The sequence below is a fragment of the Aspergillus fijiensis genome, assembly GCF_003184825.1.
Source record: "Aspergillus fijiensis CBS 313.89 unplaced genomic scaffold BO72scaffold_43, whole genome shotgun sequence".
NCBI classification, from domain to species: domain Eukaryota; kingdom Fungi; phylum Ascomycota; class Eurotiomycetes; order Eurotiales; family Aspergillaceae; genus Aspergillus; species Aspergillus fijiensis.
In genome coordinates this window covers 121,352-145,319 of record NW_024469019.1, presented here as the reverse complement: position 1 = coordinate 145,319, position 23,968 = coordinate 121,352, and the positions used below count along the sequence as shown (strand labels likewise).

Genomic DNA, 23,968 nt, shown 5'->3' with positions numbered 1-23,968 from the left:
CACCTTGGAAGCGCTTTCAAACGAGTGGAGCTATCATACTATGTACATCTTACCTAGGAAATTCTGAGACTAACGTTCATGACATTTAGTCAGACTGACGAAAGGTATTATATATGAGGCCCTAAGGCCATGTGCTTGAAAGGGCTACCTAGCACCCAGAAGATGTAACTATACGAATAGGATAGATCACGGTACAAGTCAAGTGTAGCGACGCCCGCATCCACAGTAATACTGATTCCGTTCCAACCTCATCTAACGGTGCCATGGACACAATCACCTGTGTATGCAAGCTACAGGGGCATCAGCTGAGATAGAATCTTGGCTGACCCGAAATGGAAATCCTATTTCTCAACATACAAGCACTTGCGTCCCATATATCATTTTGGGCCTGGGTGCTATTCATATCAAAGATTATTGAGCACGACCTGCAGAGCAGCGGTGTTAGAATCCTCCCTGCGAGAAACATAAGCCCGGACTTCCTGAACACTGAGGCCTGTATCCTCTTGAGTGGGACCTCCAATGCCGCGTCCTGGGCCTGTAGTGGCGTTACCATTACCAGTATTTCCGCCGGCAGCGCTGACTGCGCCCCCACGTATCCGCTCCTGCAATGCTTCAGAGCCAATGACGAAAAGGTTTCCGACTTCTAGTAGAACATCTAGCGCACCACCCGGGCATTTTACCCGCTCCTCAATATCCCAGCTTTTCAAAAGATCGGTATACTGTGTCATATCCTTGGTTACAATGAGACCTCCTGGCCCATTCACAACAAACCGCTTGAAATGTTCAAGGAGAAGACTTCTTGTTCCAAGGGCAATCTCCGTAAGCAACTGGCGGAGATTAGAGCCACTAGGTGGTAGCGAGCCCTTGAGAACGTTATGCGCACGAGCCAAGAAGGCACAAATTGACGCACATGTCTGAGATCGATTAGTACACGTCCTGAGAGCACTTGAGGTAACGGGCTTGTGGGAAAGGCATAGCGCAGTGACTGACCGGTGTTTGTAGTCTCTCTAACCAAGTCGCATTGTCACCCTCCTTTGGTCGAAAGTCATTTTTCTTCTGACCAGAAAGAAGTTTGTTCACCCAGGCTAAGGTTGCGTCAATAACCTTCTGCTCTGTGGAATTTATCTTCTCCTCAATTCTTAATGTTATCAGGTTCGTTTTTTTCTCCATTTCTCGGCGAATTGTGATACTGCCTGCGGCAAGAGGGATAAGCAATGTGTTAATGCACATGACCATTAAGTTGGCGACACTGATAGCGTTCCGAATGGCCGGTATATACCCGAAATCAGGCTCAGTTCTGCCTGATTCCTGGGATGCGGCTACATCCAGAGCGGCGTCTAAGCAAACTTCAATATAGCCCTCTCCCATCATCGCGAGAAGAAGGCTCAGAAGAGCAAGCATATCCTTGGGCGTCTCGCTAGTCATGCTAAGCTCTAGGCCTCTACCAACTGCTTCAGCAAGCCATTTGAGCATTCTCTTTGCATGAGCAATGTTGGGGAGACCATCATCTTCTGTAAGCTTGATGTCTGTGGGTTTACTGGGATCAGTGGCTTCCCTTAGCCCCGCCAATCGGAGTAAGAGCATCTTCTGTGTTGCAGGAAGCTCGGAGGACTCAAGGCGTGCAATATGTGCATCTCTTGCGGAGACAAGAACCTCCGTGCCTGCTTTGGAGAGAGATGCCATAAACGTTGTCACCGCTTTCTTCCTGCGAGCGTGGAAAGTGGTGAACCTGAATTGTAAGGAGGTGTATAATTCTTCCAAATTCCTTCTCTCTCTTTCTATGTAAGATGAACCCACAAAATAGGGCACAAACAGATCCTCCAGTTGCTGATCGAGAATGAGGGCTGTCTGTGACGAGATAGGGTCGGGATGTTCAGTCAATCCATGAGCTTTCAAGTCATCGACTAAGGCGCTTAGATAACTGCGAGAACTTTGTAGAGAACGTAGAAATGCTAGTGATGAAACGCTGTTCGCCTTATCCAAGACCATCTCGAGTCTTTGTTGAATCGACTGCTGGAAAACTCGCTGCAGGAACTTTCCGAGTACTTGTTCGTAGTACGGGAAGGCCCTTTTGATGATCGCGGACTCTTCTTGCACCACAACTTTGACTTCATCAATGAGTGACTGTAGGCTGGGCTCCACTTTTGACGGTTCAGCGTCGGGATCTGCAAGCATTTCCCAGGCTTCTGGATCTCCTCCGACTTCTTCGGTCACAAGCTGGCTGCGGTCAATAAAGAACTGATGTTGGTTCACAAACAAAGCAATCACACTTGCACCACCATTGAAATCTTGGAGTAATGTTGCGCAATCCTTCATGCCTTCAAAATTAGCTTTCCTGTAGAAGTCATCGAATTGCTTCAACAAGTCATTCTCTAGCGTCTCGGAGAACTTCTCAATAATTTCTCGCGTATTTGGCCGAATGACATTGCCCTTTGTGCTCCCGGACTCATCTGCTATAGTTCCATTTGCGTGGGACCCGTTATGTCTTCCCGCTACTTCACTCCAACTCTCAGTGTCAAGTCGCTGGCTGATTCTGAGCAACTGGCGCGCAATCTGTGCCGATCGAACCTTGGCCTCACCTGTTCCTGACCTTCTCAAATTCTCCAAAAGGGTTAACTCCCCTCTGTTGCTCACACCATCCCAGCATTCGAGGAGGAAGTGTGCGTCAAGCGCCCGACGCCTTTGACGATCTAATTCCTCGAGCTTACGTCCTGTCTCGACAGCCATATTGCCTGTGCTCTCGGAAAGCTCTCCTCCAGATCCATTGAGCGACGTATCGAGTTGCTGGAAAGATTCGATGGTTTGACTTAGTTTTCGTCCTAGGGTGTTCAGATTCTGAGTATGCTGTGCCTCTGCCCTGCGGACTGCAGCAGATAATTCATTTTCTCTTATCTCGAGGTCGCCTGATATATCACCTAGTCGCCGCTGCGCATGCTCAAACGTCCGAATCAGCGGTTTGGGGTCAAACGGCTGGCTTCCACCTCCTGATGCTCCTGCAGGTCGCCGAGTGTTTACTGCATTTTCGGAAAGAGATTCAATAAACTCCTTCACGATGAAATCACGGCTAGAGAAGTCTTCGAGTGTGAAGCCGGGACCTTGAGGGAATACCGGACGGGACACAGCATTGGGAAGGGGATTTGTTGACACATCGTCCGGCATATTCTGGTCTGTCGTCGGGATCCTCCCACATTGGCATTAGCTTTATGCTGGTAGAGGAGTTGCGATCATTGACTTAGCAGTCCAGGGACAAACTGTATCTGCGGCTCGAGTGCAGCCACGGGACGTGCGGAGTACGGAGTAGACGAGGTAGCTTGCTTCCTCGTAACAGTGATGGACAGCCTCGCCCCGCAGTTGATTACATAAACGATAATCTTGAGCCATAGTCACATGTACGTGTATTTGTTCTATATGACCACCTCGCGCTTGATTATCGTGTCTCGGGGCAAACAAACAGCGTATGTATTCCGCCTGTTCCTGCAGTCGTGTTGAGGCTTTGTTTCCCGGTTCCGCAACAACATCCAGATTACTCCGTACTGTATGGCTATCCAGAAGACGCTCACAGGTTTTTGTGGCAGGTTCACCATTAAGTTAACTAGCAGCCTGCAGGGCGCTTTACCCATTTTTGACCTCTCACCACCCGGCGCAATCACTTCGCACATTTCCATGTACATCTAAAAAAGAAAACATGGTCTCACAACATGACAGAGAGCTTTTCCGCAACGATGTACGCTCTCGAGGGACCAAGCTCAGTGCTGCTGACCGGGAAAACATTTTGAGGCCATATCTCCCAGACCCCTCTGACCTCCAACGACGGTCACCGCAGCGGCAGAACAAACCCCACCGAAGGGCTTCTGTACGAACTTTCGTCAAGGCACAAACCCATCGTATTGTATACACCTTCGTTCATATCATCTTTGGAATTATAATTCGGCTCCTTCAAAGCTACCATGCCACTGTGGACCGGATATGTGCAGTCATATATTATCACCATCGAACCCCTGAATTGATCAGGAAAGATGTGAAAGGCCTCAAGCGCCTACCCGAACACTTGAGTGTCATCCTGTCGCTTCGCAAGGAGGATGACGCCCTTAGCGTGTTGATGGACGAAGTTGCAGAGCTTGCAGCTTGGAGCGTGAGTGCCGGAATACCAGTGTTGAGTGTTTACGAAAAAAGCGGTAAGTAGACCCGGCCCTTGACGTCAATCTACAGAGCTAAGCCAGTGCTAAATGCTAATGAATTGGGCGATGAATTGGGCGACATCCGCAGGGGCTCTGAAATCCTGCATTCCTATACTTCACCAGGCTATCACAAACAAAATGTGTTCTTACTATGGCTCTCCTATTCAACAACCCCGGTTGCGCCTATTTGCGCCCCATCATCCTGTCTTTGACCAGCTGCCACAAGATGTTGCTAGTGATTGCAAGAATGGATCCTTGACGGTGCTTCTGCTCTCCGCCACTGATGGCAGGGAGACCTTTGTCGACCTGACTAAAACTTTGGCAGAGATGTCCCAGAGCGGAAAATTGTCACCCGAAGATATTACCTTAGAATTGGTCGATGCAGAAATTAGTGAGATTTCTACTCAGCCGACTCGGCCAAGTTCGCCAACCTCGAATGACAACAACAAGGCTTCGGACCAGTTCAGGTTTGTCGCAAAGCCTGAGCCCGACCTTCTGCTAGTATTCGGCGCCTTTCTAAAATTAGACGGATACCCTCCTTGGCACGTTCGACTGACCGAAATGTTTTGCACTGGCGGTAGAAGTAGCGGGACCAATACCTCTGAAGAAGCAGTCGAATACCATGGCTTTCTACGGGGACTCTGGCATTATGCTGGGGCTCAGATGAGGTTCGGCCGTTGAAAGTATTGAGAATGATTACGGGGTGGTCTGTGTATACACCAGCGCAACATCTAGATCTTTTTATCAGGTTCAAAGTCGTTATCAGTTTCTCATGACCAACCTCTTGCTGGAGGATCAATGCCCAAATAGACAAGACCAGAATAAGTCGGAAGGCGGAAGATCAGCCACATTCAGACTAAGATTACACTCTAGTTTTCTTTGTAAGATTTCTCGAGCCAGGTGGGCTGCTCCATAACAACCACTATTCCTAGGATTTCCAGGTGATCACTGGCCGAAAGATATATTCAATCGATGAAACTATTCATGATCAATGTTTGCGCTTCGCTCACATAGTTATTGATGCTTGCTTTCTGATCCTAGGCTCTCTCCCCCTGTTGTTCTATTCCAGGGTGGGAGATTCTTTTCATGTCTTGCTAGGAATCATCGCACCCCCTTCCTGCTTAAAGCCATCGGGCAAGACTATTCACGATGCCGAATTGCCTTGTTAGTGGTCTGCAGGTGATGCCTACTCATGCGTTCAACGCTGCTGTAAGCATCCTTGATAACCGGGACATTTGGGCAGGCCCCGCCTCCTCAGGGTTTTGTATGTGACAGTCATAATAGGCTCTCATTCAGCATCAGGGGCTCGTAGCGAGCGCCTTCAGTCGAATGAATAATTTGTGGCTTACATTCCCACTCTTGCTGCTTGCGTGGGCGCACAGCAAAGGGGCGCCTGATCTCACGAGACATCTTTATGAATCCAAGTCTTCTCCTACCCGGGTGGAATAGTTTGCCATCGAGGCGTCGTATTTAGCACACAATCAAGACACCTTGCCGCTACAGCACCTGTTTCATTCAGACCTTCAACTGCACACGATGAGCAAATTCTTCGTGATCGAGTCTGCCTCTTCATGCCACGACCATCCTCGTCTATAAAGCCTGAGGGCTTTACTGGCGTATTGATCGAGCCACTGCAGTCAACAGCATCACATGAACGGAGGCAAATATAACAGCTTCTTTGCGCACATATTTCGCAATTGGAATAGGCACCTAGAGTCTCCTTTGTTGTGGGCCGCCTATGACAAACATGACAGGGGAGTAAGCAGAAGGTTGACGGTTGGTGAGATTTTGGAGAGAGACTTTGGTAGGATACTTGGGAAGAGGAGATATGCGAGGTTGCAAGTGTTAGTGATTGCGTCGGTGACGATTGTTTCTGAAGCCGCTGTCTCTTCGCGAAAATCCGTTGACGTAAACCTTGTTCGTAACTATCTTCTGCGATATCCAGCAAATTGGCAGGGATTTGAGGGCTTATTTCATGAAAAGGCGGCAAGACTATTCTCTTGCTGCATACCAGAATTCCGCAGTCAGCCTTTTTTTCTCCTACACGGTACCAAAAGTGATGGCAGAATCCCAGTCCCGTAGGCAAATCTCGAAACCATACCTAGCAAGTACATCGTCACGGGTCCTTTTCTTCATGTTGGGTGTTAGGAGAGAAAAGTCGCCGGGCTCAGCTTGGATGTGTGGCATGGTAGATACTCGAATAGCATCAAGACTGGAATATAAGCTTCAATGGGGGGAGCATGTATGTGTTAGGTAATACCACCACCTATGCGAAGCAGGTCGCTGTTTAGCACTGAGAAACATAAAGTGGCCAAGTATACTGGAGGTCTAGAACCGGAGTGATGAAATTAAGAAGGTACGCAGTATTTGGTACTGCAGCTTTTCATAGTTCGAATATGTAAATTAGATGGCTGCTTTGTCAAAGGAAGGGTCACAGGGGTCACGGGTACGTACCAATTTTCCTCGACTCGATCGGGCCACTTCTCTTCCTGTACGACGGTACGTACTGCGTATGAATACCTACATTCCACACAGTCCATTAAGTTAACATGTCCAGGCTAACCCAACTCTGATAACTGCTATTGACACCGGTTGAATTTCTATTGCTACCGGAGCTAAGTCTTATACAGTAGGCGGTATAGGTTATACACACTTTATGCTACCGATACTATATTACAGAATACAGGTTTTTTACAATACAAGTCCTGTTATATTAGGGGTTAACGATATATTAGGGATTCTTGGGGTTCTTAGGGGTCGAAGGTATTGCTATCAGAATTCTTTAGAGAGTTTTGTTTCTATTCTTTATTAGGATTATTAGAGTATATCTCAATACTGGTATATATCAGTCCGTGTTTATACCCAGTATAAAGTGCGTATAGCTTCCACTGCCTACTGTATAAGACTTACCTTCGATAGCATTAGAATTACGGCCGGTGTCAACAGCAGTTATGAGTCCGGAGCAGAGCGTAACAGGGTTCGAAAACCCGGTCATATGCCGTACACTTACGTACAGTAAATGCGCAATAATACGAAGTTTCCAGTACACTGTTGTACTTGGCCTATACTTACATTGAATTCAGACATTGGCAGAGATGGTAAATCGCCTGGCTTAGTAGTGCTGATGCTGGGCTTGACACAGATAAATTGACAAGCTCTACGCAGTTCTAGACGTCTTAGATGAGGAATTAATTTGCGCCCGTACCGTACAAATAGAGAGAGATTCGAAACATATTGCTGACTAGGATGGCTTGCTCCAGCCGTAACTTAACTCAAGGTGCGAAGCAAGTAAAGTACAGTAGGTACGGCTGCTTGGCAGCCCACCTCCTGATTATCCCTCTTTCTACTTTTCAACCCCGACAGGATGTAAAACTTGAAACTCACCTCCTCGACCGAACGTCTTGAATAAACATACTGCTTAGTTCGAGCATCAATCAGGCTTTGATCAAATCCAGAGACTGAAGCACCACACAAAACAGTCTCGATGGAGAATAGCATATCGGAACTTGTGGAGAGGTTAGGGAGCGATGAAGATGGAGTGCGCAAAATGGCAGTTTTCAAGCTGCAGAGCAGCATTGGCGACCCTTCTTTTGCCGATATATTCATTGCGGAAGGCGGACTTGTCAGGCTGCGCTATCTGATCTTATATGCAACTGGTAACACATTGGCATATAGCCTAACAAGCTTCGCAAGACTACTAGAAGTCGATAAGGGCTGGGACTTCGTAGACCAGGAAGTGGTCGAAAGAGTAGGTGGCCCGATCAAGACCTTGTCAATGTATCGTCGAATATTTGTTGTACAATGACTGACTGGTAGTCATTGTATCTCAGGTTGTTGAGCTCATAGTGACACACCCCCTTGTCAATATCCTAAGGGGCGCTATGTCTATACTAGTGTCCATAGTGTCACACCCGCACGCAGGAGATGATATTACGCAGACTGGAGGCTTTGGATCTCGCGCGCTAAAGCCTGCAATTGCCATCTATCCGCAGTTCCTGGAGATGCTTGTCAGCAGACTATCCTCCGCAGACCATGCACTCTGCGCCAATGCATTGCAACTGATCAATTCACTCATGCGTGACTCCGTCACAAACGATACAGATTTAGAGTGGCCAAAATTCATTCAGAGGCTACAGGATCTGGGAGTCATACGGGCAGTATACTCCCTGATGCAAGGAAGTGCCATGCAGGACCACATACATCCACTGATCGAGTTTCAATATCTTACTAAAGTTCTTTTGCGGAAATGGCGAGACATTGCACTGGATCTGGAGAAGCCAGAACATAGAAGAGCGTTGAAGGGGATTTACGTGGCTAGTTCTTTGGAACGAAGTCGTGACAAGGGCACTGAAACCGGTGAGGATGTCCGTCGATCTAAACGCCATGACCCAGAAAAGTGGCGGCGACTTGGCTTCGAAACCGAAAGTCCAGTGATGCAATTTGAATGTACAGGCTTCCTGGGACTCATGGACTTGGCAGATTATGTCAGAAACAATCAAGATGAATTCCAGAAAATCATACTGGAGCAATCGACAAGGCCAGCAGATCAACGTTGTCCAATTGCTCGTGCTTCGTTGTCCGTCACCTGTATTCTCTACAATCACTTTGAAGTCGACAGATCAGAGATAGAAGATGTCAAAACATCCTTGCTGATAGATTCTCGCTTGAATGTTGAAAGTCTATTTCAGCCTCTACTGTTACACTGGACGCGATTGCATGTCGCTGGGCTGCATGCGTTCTTCCGTCTATGGAAAACCACGGGTGCCGAGATTGAAGATTATGACAAGATCGTGGAGCTCGTTCGTGTGCTTCTTGAATCGATCGTCGGTAGGGCGCCTCGCACCAAGGATGTGCAAGATGTGGAGGAAGACATAGTCAATTTTGACTACGGGCGTCTTCGCGAGTTACAGATGGAACTAATGGAGTTTACATACGAAGATGCTTGGGGGCAACATCTACGAAATATGCGCGGAGAGCTATACCACGAGGCCCTTCAATTTGTGAAAGAGCAGCGCATAAGATCTCTGCTTCGAGGCGGTTGGTTCCCGAACGAAGACGATTCGGACTTGGAACAGGCATCGAAAAAACCCTCCTGGCGGTATATTCAGCTATCGCATAATCGGCGATTTCTGCACTTTGGTGACTTCGAGCATCGGCGGGAAGTAAGTCCTCAAGTAGACGTTCTACCAAATAAAAGTGAGTATGGCCTTCCTAGCACTTACCCCTCGCTTTGAGCTTTATTGAACACTTACTGTATCGCTCAGTCGACCTCTCCATTGTTTCTTCCGTGGTATCCAACGTCTCGAAGTTGTCTGATGAATACTTTCCATCAGCGCTGAAGACCCGGCCCCACAACAACCCTTCTATGAAGATAACAATTCATGGCCTTCCTGATTATACAGCAAGGACGAAGGGCAGCACACAAGACGCCAGCCATCATTCTCGACAACTCAGCAAGTCTTCGCCCGGGGAGTGCATACTGCTAAACTTGCATCCACAGTCCCCCAGCCTAGCATCAGAGTGGCTCGATGGTTTACTAATGCTACTTAACCAGCAACCTATCACGGCAGAAACAAGCAAATTAATAGAACTAATCAGCGACTACGGGCTCAAAATCCGTCTATTGAACATTCGCTTCGACGACCTAGCACTCGTCAGTGAGACGCCGGGCGTCCCTTCGCGTGAAGGCCTCGACAATGATTTTTATTACGATGTCTTCGGGGGTCCTTGATGGGTTCATTTATTATATGCATTGAGCATACATATATTAAGAAGACATTACATGGTCTTCTCTCTACTAATCCATAATGCCAAGCATAATACCTACGTAGGTCTCGCATCTTTCGTAAATTTTATTTACCGAATAGCTTCTTCAAGTACTATGCCGGGTGCCTTCAGAACGTAAATGTGGGCCAGTGGCAACTTCTTATGACCGCCTTCGTTTACCTCTACCGCTTCCTCTATAGGCATGATCTGAAGCTCTTCCACGAATGCCAATCATGGGTTGTGATAAAACCGGCAGATCTCAAATTATCTGATCCATTCCCACTTTGACGTTCTCAAGGCACCTTACCGAGTACATACAAGCGGTGAGCGGGGGGACCATTGGCCCCCCCTACGCAGTCTGTAGTGTTTTGACTTTTGATGGAGTACGGGAATCCGTGCGGAAGGGCGGCAGAACGGCCAAGGAGAGCAGGCGGTCAGGATGTGAGCCGTACAAAACACCATTGCCCACACATGGAAGGGACATGTAGTAGGTTACTGTACATAGCGTTATAACCTCAGGCTACATAGAAACTTGTTCGGCTCGGCAAAACTATCCGGCCACGGTTCGGGACACAGGTTGGACCACCAATCTCCCGAAGCTCTATCGACATCCCGGAACTCAGGGTCCTATGATTCGGCCTGGCCTCGCTGACGATCCTCGCCCGCTGCAGTCATTGTATCGTCCTCATCCGTCCTCTTTCCGTTTGATCACTCGTCATGAGCCGCATCCTTCCATCCAGGCCATGGTCACGTTAGTTTCCATGGACAACGAACGGATGTACATGTACCTAGCTTAGCTACGGCAGAGGTTGTGATGAAGCTGGGGAGACCACAGCGGTGAAAACTCTGCGACGACAACCATTCTAGTCTGTTCGCTTGTCTGAGTCCTTGTCTTGCTTGATTGGGTCTTCCATCCGTCAAGCTGGAGGCGGCGTTCACCATAGCGAGGATGAAACGCAAAGCACCTTCAGATCTCTCTTTAACACAATCCACCCCACTCGATTTTTGCGACCCTGCAAAGTCCGGCCAGAAATCTCGTCCTGAGACGAATGAGTATGCGAAGACGAACATAGCAATGGAAGCACCAGGCCCATTTGACGACGTCATTGAAGATGACTATGACTCTTTTGATGAGATATTTACACAACATTTTGCAGACGATGGTACCTGTCTACGCGAGGACGTCAGAAATGTTGCCAACGATCGGGAAGGTGCTCGTCCATTTCATCAGAAGGAACTGCCCTATAGTCAAAGCTCCAACACTACCAAACGATTCGTCATCCCCCCCGTTTGTTATTCCCAACCTCGACTCTTTCGCCCGTTCAATGCAGATCATGCAGTCTTGCCGTGGGCTCAGAGATTCCCTCCAAAAGATATAAGTGAACTGGCAGTTCATAGCAGGAAGATCTCCGATGTGAAAACTTGGCTGAATAATGCATTCCGTGGGACGGGTGAACGGGTATGTAACCTGGCCATTTGTTGAATGCCTTCCTTTATCATGTTTTCGACTATGTATAACATCGAGTTCAAACTATTCATTACTGACAATGGCGGAAGTTACTTATCCTCCGTGGTCCTTCAGGAAGTGGCAAGACAACCACGGTTTCCATTCTGTCAGAGACTCTGGGGTTTGAGATAATTGAATGGAGAAATCCAGCGGCATCTGACTCTGTCACCAACTTGCCGAATTCCGTCGCCTTACAATTTGGTGATTTTCTGGAGAGGGCTAATGAGCTCCCTGGCCTCGACCTTGACCTGCCGAGCAATTTCTCCGAAGGTCAAAGGGGCGCCATAGAGGGCTTTTCGCCGCGACGGCGTTTAATACTGATTGAGGAATTCCCTTCACTAATAACGCAATCTTCTAATCTATCTCTGTTCAGGATGGCTGTTCAGCGGTACCTAGTAACGGCAGGCTCTGCTCGAGAGAAGGACATAGTGCCCTGCTCTCCAATGGTCATAATTATCTCAGAGACACTTCTCGACTCATGCTCTTCTTTTTCAGATAACATCACAGCTCATCGATTGCTAGGCCCGGCGATCTGCAATCATCCAGGAACAAGAATTATTGACTTCAATAGTATAGCTCCCACATTCATGTTCAGAGCCTTAAATTTGATCTTAGAGAAGGAAGGCCGCGTTTCTAAATCTGAACGAGCACTATCACCCGCTACAATGCGCAGCCTATCTCAGTACGGGGATATTCGAAGTGCGGCTGCCAGGCTTGAATTCATCTGCCTGAAGTCCAGTAATTTTGCCGTGATGAAGAAACCGTCTAAGGTCAGGAAAGCCTCCCGGAGAGCACCCACTCTTACTTCGGTGGAGGAACAGGCACTCGGGCTCATAACCCAACGAGAGACCACTCTGGGGTTGTTCCATGCTGTTGGGAAGGTTGTGTATAACAAGCGTGACGATCCAAGCTCTAAGAAAGATGGTCAGCTTGTTATGCCACCAAGCTACTTGCGTCAGTATGGACGGCCGAGAATATCACAGGTGCAGGTCAACGAACTATATAATGAGACCGGTACCGATACACAAACTTTCATCAGTACTTTGCATGAGAACTATGTTCCATCTTGCGATGGTGCCTCATTCACAGAGTGCCTTGACGATTGCATTAGTGCGCTTTCGGATAGCGACTTGTTGTATCCTATTTCCAAAAGGACAAATAGGTTCTTCATACATGCAACTAGAAATAGTGCTGCGGTTGAGACTTTGCGGCAGCAAGAAATCAGCTACCAAGTTGCCGCTCGTGGGCTACTATTCGCCCTTCCTTATCCAGTGTCACGAAAGAGTCCATTCAATGATGGTATTGGGACTCCAAGACATAGCCAACAACTTCTTTACCCGACTTCTTTGCGGTCACTGCATATTATGGAGGAGGTTGAAGGCCTCGTAGCTTTGTGGTCAAGCAGGCTCTTGAGCTCGATTAGTTACCCTGCCCCAGGCTCAATAGTTGAATCTACTACTCCCCTCAGCGAGAAGGAGCTGGGCACTAGCAACAATTTCATTCACGAGGGCGCTCGGAATGTAAGCCAGACAGTGACAGCAACCATGATACCGCGCAGTGACCTTATACTTCATCAATTGCCGTATATGGCATGTTTATTCAGAGGAGCCAGTGAAGGCCAGGAACTCGAGAAGATTACGAAACTCACCAGGCTCCAGCCGCAAGCGTCCAACAAAGCACGTACCTTCTTCGGTGAATTAGGGGCACCTGGTGCGAATGTCGGACTATTGGGAGAAATACCGAAAACAAGGATTCGAGGCTGGGATAACACTTTAGAGTCTCATCTACCGTCTGTGACTGATGAGAGAGAGCTTACTCTGAGTGATGATGAAATCATAGACGAAGACTGAGAACTTGTTTCAATGATCTTGTCATGCTTGGTATCCTTGCCTTGATTCAAGCGTTTGGGTCTCTTCCACATGATCTGGTGTAAAGTAAGCCCCGACTGCGAACAATAATCCTTCCGTGTATCCTCTTATCAAACTTTTGTTTACCCGAAACAGTTTCCCTTCGAATAAATAGAATAGCATTAGCTCTAATAGTACGGGTCTAGGACAAAGCTTGGCTCGAGGTCACGTATCAGTCACAGAATCATTCGTTAGGCATGATATACGGGTTGGTTCCTTTTTTCTGAATCTTGGAAGACGCTGGTGGTAAACGCTATTCCACTGTCAGTACAGTTGCGTGGTATACATATACGGGGCCTGAATATACAGCAAGATCTGTTATCCGTACTGCCCGTAATTTTATCCCTACATGCTCCCGTTCGGTCGAATTATGCTGGGAAAGCCGCTGGGGCAATCTGTTTCCTAGAGTAATTATTCTTATACATAACATTATATATAAAATTTGATATACTCGGAATCAAAGTTGGTAAAACTAGTATGGTTTATTCTCATATATGTATTACATATTACACAGCCTTGACCACCGGTAGCTTGTTCAACATAGTACTAACACTTTACTTACTCAGGTAACCTGTATTCAACCCGTCTAATCATTATATGTAAGAGGTCTAGCAATATACGGCCCAGTCCAGGTTGTTTCTACTTATTTCTAAGCACTGACTAGTCAGTGATCAGTTTGTGTATAGTAAGAATCAACATCTATATGGACAGCAAGAGCGGTAAGAGAGAGAGAGAAAAAGAGAAAGAGTAAACAAAGCAGGCCCGTATTTATTCTTATATAAACATCTTCTTGCTTAGATATAGCACGGTGGAGCTATAACTATACCACAAGAGGCTCAAGAGGAGTATATTGAGAATTACAGGGAATAGAGATAACAAAAGCGGAGCAGAAGGGGCCCTGGGCGCCCTCCAGCATTGGGAACTCAGCGCAAGTCCGAGGTCCTAGGTATTTTTTGTATGTCCAGACTACAACAACCACTGACCTACCTTGGTAATCCAGCAGAACAATCAGTGTTCGTCACCCTTGGAGGCCCTCCTAAAAGCGTGAAGCAGCTACCAACTTCTGGACTTGGAATATGTAAGTATAACTAACTAGTTGAGTTAACTAACTTAATATTAGTTAATTAACGTAGTTATCAATTCTGAGTAAGCCGGACCAAAGTAGGCTAGTCAGTTCAACTAGTAGTTAAGTGGAAGGGTCACCCTGTCTAAGTAACTTATTTTACATAGCACTTGGCTTAATGTTTGTTATATTACCGAATTGACTGACTTACAAGTACGTGCATAGCTAACTGAACCAATCAGAACAATGCCAGGGCTTTAGGAGCTAAGTTCCTGGTCCAGAGGCTGCGTGTCGGCTAGGGCTCTGGGCATTTGTTACTTACCAACCGCCTTTCTCCAACGCAATACTCCCTTGGTCTCCGGGATCAACTGCGCCGTGTTTTGTCTAAAAGGAATGGGCTGTAGACGGAATGCCGCTAATACAGATGAACAGAGATCATCCACGGGTCCACTCCAGCCTCAACCAGCAAGCATCAGATGTCGACCTCCTCACAACCAACCCACGGGAATTGGAAACTCAAAAGTGTATTGTTAGTCGCAACAACGGGAAGTATGGAGGGTTTGGAGGAGCGGAATCCGAAGACTTGCGCAGCGCTGGGAGTGGCTTGGCCACTTCAGCGCTACTGAGATGGTCGAACTTGACGTTGACGTTTTCCCTGATCTTTGGTGGTTGCTGTGCTAATGTGAGTTAATTCCAAGGCAGGAAAGCACTCTTACTGATGTCTGAACTAAAGGTCTTCGCGCTCGAGGCAATTATCAAGTAAGTTGATTGGTGTACTCGGATGCATAGAAGAAGGATATACTGACCTCCCAACCTCCTAGAGAACAGCCTAGCTCCGGTAAATAATGATTGCTCGCCCACTGTTGATATTCCGATTCGCTTCTGTACTGATAATTTTCGAGGTCCCCTGATAACGCTCGCCCAATTCCTCCTGACTGCAGTCGTCGCCGTTCCAGATTTCATTTCTCCGTCTGCCGGGTTTCGCTCCTTGTACCTTAGACCGCGTGCCATCCCTCTGAGATCCTGGGTTGTCTATACAGCTTTCTTCATCAGCGTCAACCTCTTAAACAACTGGGCATTCGCGTACAAGATATCCGTTCCCCTACATATCATCCTTAGGTCGGGAGGCCCTGTGGCGTCTATGGTCATAGGTTACATATTCAATGCTAAGCGGTACACACGGGGTCAGATGCTTTCTGTGCTCATGCTTACATTGGGCGTCGTTGCTGCGGCACTGGCAGATGCCAGAGCGAAAGGTCGATCAGTCAACGTTCAAGGCGCATCGACGGTGTCAACGATGACAGGATTTACAGTTCTTGCTGTAGCAATGGTCCTGTCTGCCTTTCAGGGCATCTACGCTGATCGACTTTACGAGGTATATGGCCGGAACCACTGGAAAGAGGCTCTCTTCTATTCTCATGTACTCTCACTGCCTCTCTTTTTGCCCACTTATCCGCAAGTCGCCACTCAATGGCGAGCATTATTCTTTTCGCATACGTCGAATGGAGCAGTTCTATATCAGAATTCTACAACAACAACAAAGGGGCACTGCAGTTCACCATTTATAGCATCGATTGCCAGCAAACTTGTCCGGCTTTCAGTACTGAAACTGGATTCTGACCCTCTGCAATTAATTCTCGCAGCAATACCAACCCGCCTGATGTACCTTATGTTAAATGCATTGACTCAATACTTGTGCATTCGTGGGGTACATCTTTTGTCTGCAAAAACGTCTTCGCTAACCGTCACTATCGTTCTGAACATTCGCAAACTCGCCTCACTCTTGTTGTCTATATATATTTTTGGAAATTCTCTCACGCCAGGAGTCATTGTCGGTGCCCTATTGGTATTTCTCGGTGGTGCCTTATATGGCTATGAAGGGGCACGTGGCAGAAGATCACATCTGAAGAAAGATTAAACTCAAATCTAATGTGTCAGATGATTTTATTGTCTAGATATCACTAGGCTCTTTTGTCCGCTTGCAATGTTTAAATCTGCTGTATTGCATCTTCGATGCATTTCTACACAATCTGATGTACCTGCAAACTGAAATTGATAGCACTAAGGAGTCTATGCTATTAGGGTTGACTTGATTAGAGACTTTGTGAGAGGAAAACATCTTAGTATACAATACAACAGTGCCACGGTATTGTTTTTCTCCTAGAGAACGGCTATGCTTGGCGATTTCAGATAGTGAACACCGTAAAAAGCAATGTCATCAAATGCTTCTTAATAGCCTGCGTCTGACCTTGCTGGATCAAACGTTCTACAAGACCTCACCCACAATCTTCGCTGCCTCCTTGTATGTGTCGAGAAGTTTTTCACACTTTTCTCTCTCCGCTTTAATTCCATCATCCTCGTATAGAAGTTCGCCAAACAGATCTTCCTTATAGAGCTCGCTAACAAGCCTATTCTGCACAACATCTTTGCTGTGATTGACCAGCAGATGCATGATGGCCTTGGGCACCTGGTCCGCGATCGTTTCCCTGACAATGTTAAAGTATGAAGAGATCAATCGGCGGATCAATTCTGTTTCCAAAATCTCACGTTCAGACAAAGAGGAATCAGAGTCATCCTTTGGCTAAGTTTTGTTGGTTAGCTGTTATTCTTTCAATATAAAAATACCAAATAGTCGACTCACAGAAATACCAACATCACTGGATTGTTCCACAGGGGTAATATAATCGTCCGGCGGCATGATCGGAGACCGCAGATCTGCCCGCCGCAAACCATGGCTGACACTGGCCTCATGGGGGCTTAAAGTCTGTCTATTTGTGTTTGAGACCTGCGGTAGCGAGGTGACTGGGTGCACGCCGTCCTTGCCAAAAAAGTAATTTAAGAATGAATCACGGGTAGTGTTCGTTGCTCCAAACGTGGCCGAGGCGTTCGAATGCGTTCCATTCAGTGTAGCTGAAATGCCGCCGTCTTGGGCTTTGCCGAGGTGAGGAGACATGCTTCTAGCACCCTGCACGGATTGGCTTCTGCTAGAGACGTTCGGTGGCTTGATTTCGGATTGCGGATTTTCGTCATCTTCCAAGGAAGCAGCGTTGTTGCCATTCAACCCCCCAAGTTCCTTGAGCCGGCGCTTTTCCCTTTTTCTTCTATCCTCTGCCAGAGCTGCTTTCCTTTCCTGCTCCTGTTTGTTTTGAATGACGGATGACATTGCTGCCGCTGCACCAAGAAAGTTGGGATGATTGGTGTTTATGTAGGCTCGTTGGATTGATATAAGGGACTCCACGTATCCTGAGCAAGGGCCCAAGCGTTCACGAAGGAGATCGGATACGACTTCAATCAATTTTGCTTGCAAACGCGGAAAACGAAGCAGCTCCTGTGAACCACATGTATGGCAGATCTTGATAAGCTCTTCATAAACGAGTTCGACGCACCTCTGACTAGGAGCTTCCAGCATCTTGATCTGAGGTTTTACAAGCAAATCAAAGGCAAGCTCCGGGACAAATAGACTCGGGCGAGGGCCAGTTGAATTTCGGATGGCCGTCCTGATATCGGAGACAGTCAGGTTGTGAGTGGGATCTATCGTTTCAAGGGAATTGCCGAAAACAGAGTTGAATATATAGTATATTCTAGCGCCACCGCAGAGTTCCTTGGTAGAGATCTCGGAGGAGGTTCCATCGATCGAAGATATGAACGATGATGCAAAGCGCGTCATCAATTGCAATATCAACGAGCCGCGGTGTTCCTTGCCGCTGAACTGCTTGTTGCCATAGCTTGCAAGCTCTTGTTGTGTTTGTCCCATGAGAGTATTAAGGCGTGCTTTGATATCAGGAAGCCGATCGCGGATGTGGGACATAAGAGTCGTGTTCAAGGTCTTTGCTAAGAATTGAGTGCCGCATCGGTTTGCCATGTTGCGATACGCAGGATGGTGTCTGAAAAAGTCCAGCTCAGCCTGCAGTGCGTCAGACAATGATTTCCCAGATTGAATATCTTGTTGAGAGCGATTGACGACGCCGATGAAGCCCAATTTCAGTGGATAGACGCGGCCAGAGAGGATATCCATGGCATTAGTGCCATGATCCATGAGGTCCAGCTTCGTCAAGACACCGATCGTCCTTCGACCCATGGGATCAACCTGTCGCGCAAGCTTTAAGGCTTCAGAGTTCACAAGGTCGACATTGGCAGGGGATACTGCCAGAATGATGCTGTTAGGCTTGGCTATATATTCCAGAATCAATGCCCGTGTTTGCTTTTCAATATCCGACGGTTGATCTCCAATAGGCACCTTCGTCAATCCCGGCAGGTCAACCATGGTGAGATTGAGGACATGGGGTGAGAAAATCTTGAGATTTATGGGCTGTCTATTTATGCCCTTGTTGCTCCCCGCTATCCTTGCTGTCTCGGCTTCGATTTCCTGCTTCACGAGAGCAAAGTCATCGAATTTGCGGCCGGGAAGATGGTGGAATTCTGCCCACTCATTTTGTCCTGCAACACTTGCAGCAGTGTGAGGTATGTGAACTTCGTCACCTTCAGGTCTATCGTGCCGTTCGCTGGGTATGTTTATGAGTTGAAGAATCAAGGGTCTTCTTGTCACTATACCGCTTCCTCTCGGCAGGAAATCTCTGCCAACGATGTTTTCAAGAACAGATGACTTTCCGGAGGATTGAGAGCCGACAACGACCTGTAGGAAATAGTTAGGTTTGCTATGGTCTTATTGTATGTCGCAAAAGACACAGCAAAGAACAGGCCATGGGCGATGTTCACTCACAATCTGGGGTAGATCAAGGGAGTCATTTCCAATGGTGTTGAAGACAAGGTCCTGTAGCTTGTTGACGGTGATAAGTAAGTCCTCACTGAGGGCTGCCATGCTTCAATGCAGTGATGGAAGCAAACACTGCTCTTCGAGATGCTTGGGTTTGGGGAGAATCCGCTGAAAGATTTGAAGAGGTCTAACGACATAAATATGGGATGATTAGAGGGATTCTTGTTCGAACCGAGGATATCGAACCTGTTCCGAGGTGCGAAAATGCTATGCTAATGCATGACCCAGCTGTATATAGTGTGGTTCTCTCAGAACTATTTATGTATATTCTGGCAAATGCAAGTTATAACTTACTCTGTATGAGAATGATCCTGTCACGTGCTATGACTAAGCAATAAGAGCAATACCCTATGATGTGGTTTGCTATCAATACCGGCAGTAATGCAGATACCACCAGTGCTAAATCTCTAAAGGCGAAGTAGAACGCTTTATTGTCATGATCACTATTATAGGTAATAAGGTTTTATACAGTTTATAATCTTAATATCTGCTTTTTTGGCCGTTCTGCCGCCCTCTGTGCAGACTCCTGCACCTAATTAAATATTATAGTAAAAGAAGGATTTCTGGAAACTCTTGTTATAGAAAGTATTCTAATATCATTACTTCAAGCTCCCTCAGCTATGTTTCGCCCATAAAATTCTACATCCGGTAGCATTAGAATTATTGGTGGTATTAGTAGGAAATTTTAGTTTAAATATATACTATATAATACTCTGTACAGACTGGCAATCCCAGATACTTTTCATATTTCAGCTCTAGAATACGATAAATGTCATCTGTCCATGTAAAGTAATACTCCATACCAAGGTTAAAGAAAATATCACAGTGTGAGTAAGAGGCTCCCGTCGACCTTCAGAGAACTACTATTAAAGAACTATTAAAAAAAGTCCAATCTGTCTGAGTCCTATATTAATATAAATTTATATAATATACGCAGTATAGAGCTATTAGTTTTATATTCTAGTCCTTTTGCCAATGGTGCAACAATTATTCTTTAGAATATGTACCCGAGGGTGCTCTGTGTGTTAAGGGAAAGGGATCAGTTAGATATAGAACAGTAGCAGGCTAATTAGTTCAAAAAACTAGTTCTTACTCTTCTATAGTCTAGTAAAAAAATTAAATATATAAAAAAGATTAAAGTTGTTGATATTATAACTATTATATAAAAAAAACAAAAGAGACTTATAGATAATTAACTAGAATATTAAAAATTATTCATAATAATTAGACTTTTTTATATATAACTATTCTCAGCAGTATATAAATAATATAATATTATTATTTTATTTATTATTTTAAATAGTTCAATATAGATAATACTAGTAGATAAAACTATTATAAAATTAGACTAATTTTAGATTAGTATTTTATAAATTAGTACTATTCTGTTTTAAAAATATAATATCTTTTTATAATAATAATAATATAATTATATTTTATAAAGTTTTTTATTATTATTTGATTTTATTATTATATTTTTATTTTTATCTTGTTTTACTTATATTTTAGTATTATTATAATTTATTTTCTGTTTTATTTCTATTATCGGAATAGTAAGTATAAATTTATATTAAATATTACTAAAATACTAGCAGATAACTATAATTTTATTACTAGATTAAAATATTTTTAAGATTTATTTATTATTTTTTAATAAAAGTTTTTTATTTTATTATTATATTCTATCTAAAATATTTTAAAATTTTAGTAAAAAATTATATTATATATTTTGATATATAATTTAAGCCTAACTACTATTTTAATATTATTTTTTAGTAAAATATTAGTAATATATTATATAAAAATCAAATTATATTCTGGTATATTTTTATTTTATTATTTAAATATAGCTAATTATTGGTTAGATAATAATAGAAATATAAAAAAATATATTTAATTTCATAAAAAATTTATATGAAATTATATATTTTTAGAATATTAAATATAGAAATATTTAAGATTTAATATTCTGCTAGTTTATTAGTAATTTTATTTATATATTTACAATAAATTTTATTAATATTATATCTTTACTGCGATGCAAAGAATAATAATAATAAAAAATTAATTTATTTTATTAGAAATTTATTAATATATTGATAAAAAAATATACTACTATATACTATAGATTTATTTTTAAATATTATATTTTTATTATATATATAAATAAGAATTTTAAGTATTCTTATTTTTTTAATAATATAGACTATTTACTTTAATCACTTATAATTTTAATATTTTTAGATAATATCATTTAAAAAATAAGATATTTTTATATCATTAAATATCAAAATAAGCAGTTTTTTGATAGAAAGCTTTATAATATATTTCTAATACATATTATTTATAGTTTATAATATAATTATTTTTTAATATTTATAGCCTGTCTTAATATTCTTATACTATTACAAGCCTTAGTAACCCTTACTATGCTCGGAACCAGTTTCTAACTAAAAGAAAATAGTATAGAAGATAGTATAAAAAATTATAATAGAATATTCTATATCTTACAACTAAGTTAAAAATAGAAATATAATTAATATTTATATATATATAAATATTTTTATTACTACTATTACTATTATTACTTTATATATTTTTTATTAAAAAAAGTTTCAAATTAGTAAATACAAATCTTTATAAATTTTGTTTTATTAAGAAGCAGGCTGGCATCTGGTTTTTAGTCTAATTAAATAATAGAAATAACAGCTCTAGCTGGATAATTTTTTATAGCTATTTTTTTAAATTTTTTACTAGCTATTAGATTAGATTATTTTTAGATTAATAATTAAAATATAATTTAAAAAACTATAATAAGATTAAAAATAAATAAAAAATTAAAAATTTTATATAATATATATAAAATAGTTTTAAAAAATAACAAAATTATTAGAATAAAAAATAAATTAAATTAAATAAATATCTTAAGCTTATATTATAAGAATATATTTTATAAAGCTAAGTTTTATTAAAATATGAATTATGATTTATTAAAATAATAAGAATAAAAAATTTTTTAATTGTGTAATAAACATTGTTTAAATATTAAATCAATTTAATAGTTAAGTCTAAATATTTAATTTATTTTATAATATATATTAGTTAAAAATAGCTATATTTTTTTATTCTTTTATATAAAATTAATAATATTTTTAATTTATTATTTCTTTAAGCTGTTAATCTTTAATTATAATAATAAAAATTAATATTAATTTAAAACTAGTTTTTTACTAGTAGAAATAAATAAGTTGATATTAAATATAAAATATATTATTATATAAAAAATAAAAGTAGTTAATAAGTATATAAATTAAAATTTTTTTTTAATTTTATAGAATTTTAGAATATTCTAATTAAGTTTTTTATTAAATTTTAATATTTTAGTATTATAGATATTGAATTATATTTTTATAATTTTTTCTAAATATTTTTACTAATTTATATTATTAATTTATTTAGTTTATATATTAGATTTCAATAATAAATATTTTTATTTTAATAAATCTATTAATAATAATTTATCTTTTTATAATAGATTAGTTTATATTTTTAATAGTTAAATTATTTAAAATAATAATAAATATAAAACTTATATAAAAATAAAAATCATAATTTATAAAAAATAGACTAGTTTTAATGATATTAAAAAAATTATATTTAATATAAATATAACTAGAAAAAACTACTAGCTTTAATTATCTTATAAATAATTTATATAAATATAGGAATATTATGTAATATTATACTAATCTTTAAATAATATATTATAAATAAAGTTTAGTATTAATATTAAACTATTAAATTAAATATTTTTAAATTTTAAAAATAGACTAAAATTTTTTAAAAAAAATTCAATTAAATTATATAATTCTTATATAAATTAAATATATATTATTATAATAACAGTAACATTATGTTGGATTTTGTGGTTATTAATATTCTGCTGTATTTTTTTTCCTAATAGATATTTCTTAGTGGTCTTGATCTTCCGAATTTTTTTTCTTAATAATAATAATTATATTAATCTTTATTATATTAATTAGTATTATAATATCTAATATATGTCTTATACTACAAACAATCTAGAGTCTTTTTATCTCTAGAATATGATATTTTTATATTTTTATATCTATATATTTTTTTCTATTCATCGATTATAGATTTTTTTATATTAATATTTTTATTCTTTCTGCGTCTATATCTTAAGGTTTTCTTCTGGTTATATTTTCTGTTTTTTATATTCTGCTATTTATATCTATATTTATTTATATAAATTATTCATATTATTAAGTTTTTATTTTATCTTATAATTTACTTACTTAAATATCTAAATTCTATATATAAATTGTTTTTACTAAATTAATATCTTATATTTTCTATATCTTAACTTTTATACTAATTAATATTCCGATTATTTTTGTTAAGATTTTTTTTATTATCTAGTTTTTTCTTTTTATTCTTTACTCTTATATTTTTTATTATAAAGGATATATTTATTAGATTATAATTATTAAAAATATTTATTCGGTAGCTTGTTTATAGATATATTTATTCATTTAGTAGTATTAATATTTTCGGAACTTACTTATTAAATTATCAAATATTTTAACAGTAATATTTATATTTTTAAGAATATTTTAATAATAGTATTATTTTTTAAGCTTATTATATTATATTTATTTCACCAGTAATAATATCTACAAAGAATTATATTTATTTTTTTAGACTTTTAATATATTAGTTATATATAAAAATATTAATATTTCCTAAATA

At 41.4% G+C, this 23,968-nt stretch overlaps 7 protein-coding genes across 7 annotated transcripts; 4 read left to right on the top strand and 3 right to left on the bottom strand.

Annotated features, from left to right (window-relative positions):
* Positions 1 to 194: 194 nt before the first annotated feature.
* Positions 195 to 3,301, bottom strand: BO72DRAFT_479133 (exocyst subunit SEC10). The gene is made up of 2 exons (XM_040947560.1): positions 991 to 3,301; positions 195 to 914 (listed from the first exon to the last, which is right to left on the bottom strand). The coding sequence occupies exons 1-2, from the start codon at positions 3,157 to 3,159 to the stop codon at positions 405 to 407; spliced, it is 2,679 nt and encodes an 892-aa protein (XP_040798938.1). The 5' UTR covers positions 3,160 to 3,301; the 3' UTR covers positions 195 to 404.
* A 130-nt stretch (positions 3,302 to 3,431) lies between these two features.
* Positions 3,432 to 5,049, top strand: BO72DRAFT_450206 (ditrans,polycis-polyprenyl diphosphate synthase). The gene is made up of 3 exons (XM_040945199.1): positions 3,432 to 3,535; positions 3,607 to 4,175; positions 4,267 to 5,049. Exons 2-3 carry the CDS (start codon positions 3,686 to 3,688, stop codon positions 4,857 to 4,859), a joined length of 1,083 nt encoding a protein of 360 aa, XP_040798937.1. The 5' UTR covers positions 3,432 to 3,535; positions 3,607 to 3,685; the 3' UTR covers positions 4,860 to 5,049.
* A 185-nt stretch (positions 5,050 to 5,234) lies between these two features.
* Positions 5,235 to 6,445, bottom strand: BO72DRAFT_187646 (uncharacterized protein). Its single transcript, XM_040939508.1, has 2 exons — positions 6,280 to 6,445; positions 5,235 to 6,181 (listed from the first exon to the last, which is right to left on the bottom strand). Exons 1-2 carry the CDS (start codon positions 6,363 to 6,365, stop codon positions 5,611 to 5,613), a joined length of 657 nt encoding a protein of 218 aa, XP_040798936.1. The 5' UTR covers positions 6,366 to 6,445; the 3' UTR covers positions 5,235 to 5,610.
* Positions 6,446 to 7,496: 1,051 nt separating this feature from the next.
* BO72DRAFT_450205 (ELMO/CED-12 family protein) lies at positions 7,497 to 10,000 on the top strand. Its single transcript, XM_040945198.1, has 3 exons — positions 7,497 to 7,926; positions 8,009 to 9,374; positions 9,443 to 10,000. The coding sequence occupies exons 1-3, from the start codon at positions 7,663 to 7,665 to the stop codon at positions 9,907 to 9,909; spliced, it is 2,097 nt and encodes a 698-aa protein (XP_040798935.1). The 5' UTR covers positions 7,497 to 7,662; the 3' UTR covers positions 9,910 to 10,000.
* Positions 10,001 to 10,893: 893 nt separating this feature from the next.
* BO72DRAFT_434095 (putative cell cycle checkpoint protein Rad17) lies at positions 10,894 to 13,544 on the top strand (the record flags this gene model as incomplete). Its single annotated transcript, XM_040943227.1, has 3 exons — positions 10,894 to 11,403; positions 11,502 to 12,896; positions 12,960 to 13,544. The coding sequence occupies 3 exons, from the start codon at positions 10,894 to 10,896 to the stop codon at positions 13,299 to 13,301; spliced, it is 2,247 nt and encodes a 748-aa protein (XP_040798934.1). The 3' UTR covers positions 13,302 to 13,544.
* Positions 13,545 to 14,760: 1,216 nt separating this feature from the next.
* Positions 14,761 to 16,562, top strand: BO72DRAFT_450202 (putative UPD-GlcNAc transporter (Mnn2-2)). Its single transcript, XM_040945197.1, has 4 exons — positions 14,761 to 15,103; positions 15,155 to 15,180; positions 15,243 to 15,259; positions 15,324 to 16,562. Exons 1-4 carry the CDS (start codon positions 14,831 to 14,833, stop codon positions 16,337 to 16,339), a joined length of 1,332 nt encoding a protein of 443 aa, XP_040798933.1. The 5' UTR covers positions 14,761 to 14,830; the 3' UTR covers positions 16,340 to 16,562.
* On the bottom strand, positions 16,499 to 19,447 carry BO72DRAFT_434089 (dynamin-related GTPase DNM1). Its single transcript, XM_040943226.1, has 3 exons — positions 19,142 to 19,447; positions 17,063 to 19,054; positions 16,499 to 17,002 (listed from the first exon to the last, which is right to left on the bottom strand). The coding sequence occupies exons 1-3, from the start codon at positions 19,238 to 19,240 to the stop codon at positions 16,688 to 16,690; spliced, it is 2,406 nt and encodes an 801-aa protein (XP_040798932.1). The 5' UTR covers positions 19,241 to 19,447; the 3' UTR covers positions 16,499 to 16,687.
* Between the last annotated feature and the right edge of the window lie 4,521 nt (positions 19,448 to 23,968).

Excerpts from the sequence above, each read along its gene's own strand:
- BO72DRAFT_479133 (XM_040947560.1), bottom strand. The coding sequence starts at position 3,159 with ATGCCGGACGATGTGTCAACAAATCCCCTTCCCAATGCTGTGTCCCGT. Across the intron at positions 915-990 it reads TAGAGAGACTACAAACACCG|ACATGTGCGTCAATTTGTGC; the intron begins GTCAGTCACTGC and ends AATCGATCTCAG.
- BO72DRAFT_450206 (XM_040945199.1), top strand. The coding sequence starts at position 3,686 with ATGGTCTCACAACATGACAGAGAGCTTTTCCGCAACGATGTACGCTCT. Across the intron at positions 4,176-4,266 it reads GAGTGTTTACGAAAAAAGCG|GGGCTCTGAAATCCTGCATT; the intron begins GTAAGTAGACCC and ends CGACATCCGCAG.
- BO72DRAFT_450205 (XM_040945198.1), top strand. The coding sequence starts at position 7,663 with ATGGAGAATAGCATATCGGAACTTGTGGAGAGGTTAGGGAGCGATGAA. Across the intron at positions 7,927-8,008 it reads ACCAGGAAGTGGTCGAAAGA|GTTGTTGAGCTCATAGTGAC; the intron begins GTAGGTGGCCCG and ends ATTGTATCTCAG. Across the intron at positions 9,375-9,442 it reads AGACGTTCTACCAAATAAAA|TCGACCTCTCCATTGTTTCT; the intron begins GTGAGTATGGCC and ends TGTATCGCTCAG.
- BO72DRAFT_434089 (XM_040943226.1), bottom strand. The coding sequence starts at position 19,240 with ATGGCAGCCCTCAGTGAGGACTTACTTATCACCGTCAACAAGCTACAG. Across the intron at positions 19,055-19,141 it reads CCCTTGATCTACCCCAGATT|GTCGTTGTCGGCTCTCAATC; the intron begins GTGAGTGAACAT and ends TATTTCCTACAG. Across the intron at positions 17,003-17,062 it reads CCAGTGATGTTGGTATTTCT|CCAAAGGATGACTCTGATTC; the intron begins GTGAGTCGACTA and ends AACAAAACTTAG.
- BO72DRAFT_450202 (XM_040945197.1), top strand. The coding sequence starts at position 14,831 with ATGCCGCTAATACAGATGAACAGAGATCATCCACGGGTCCACTCCAGC. Across the intron at positions 15,104-15,154 it reads TTGGTGGTTGCTGTGCTAAT|GTCTTCGCGCTCGAGGCAAT; the intron begins GTGAGTTAATTC and ends TCTGAACTAAAG.
- BO72DRAFT_187646 (XM_040939508.1), bottom strand. The coding sequence starts at position 6,365 with ATGCCACACATCCAAGCTGAGCCCGGCGACTTTTCTCTCCTAACACCC. Across the intron at positions 6,182-6,279 it reads CGTGACGATGTACTTGCTAG|CAAGAGAATAGTCTTGCCGC; the intron begins GTATGGTTTCGA and ends TCTGGTATGCAG.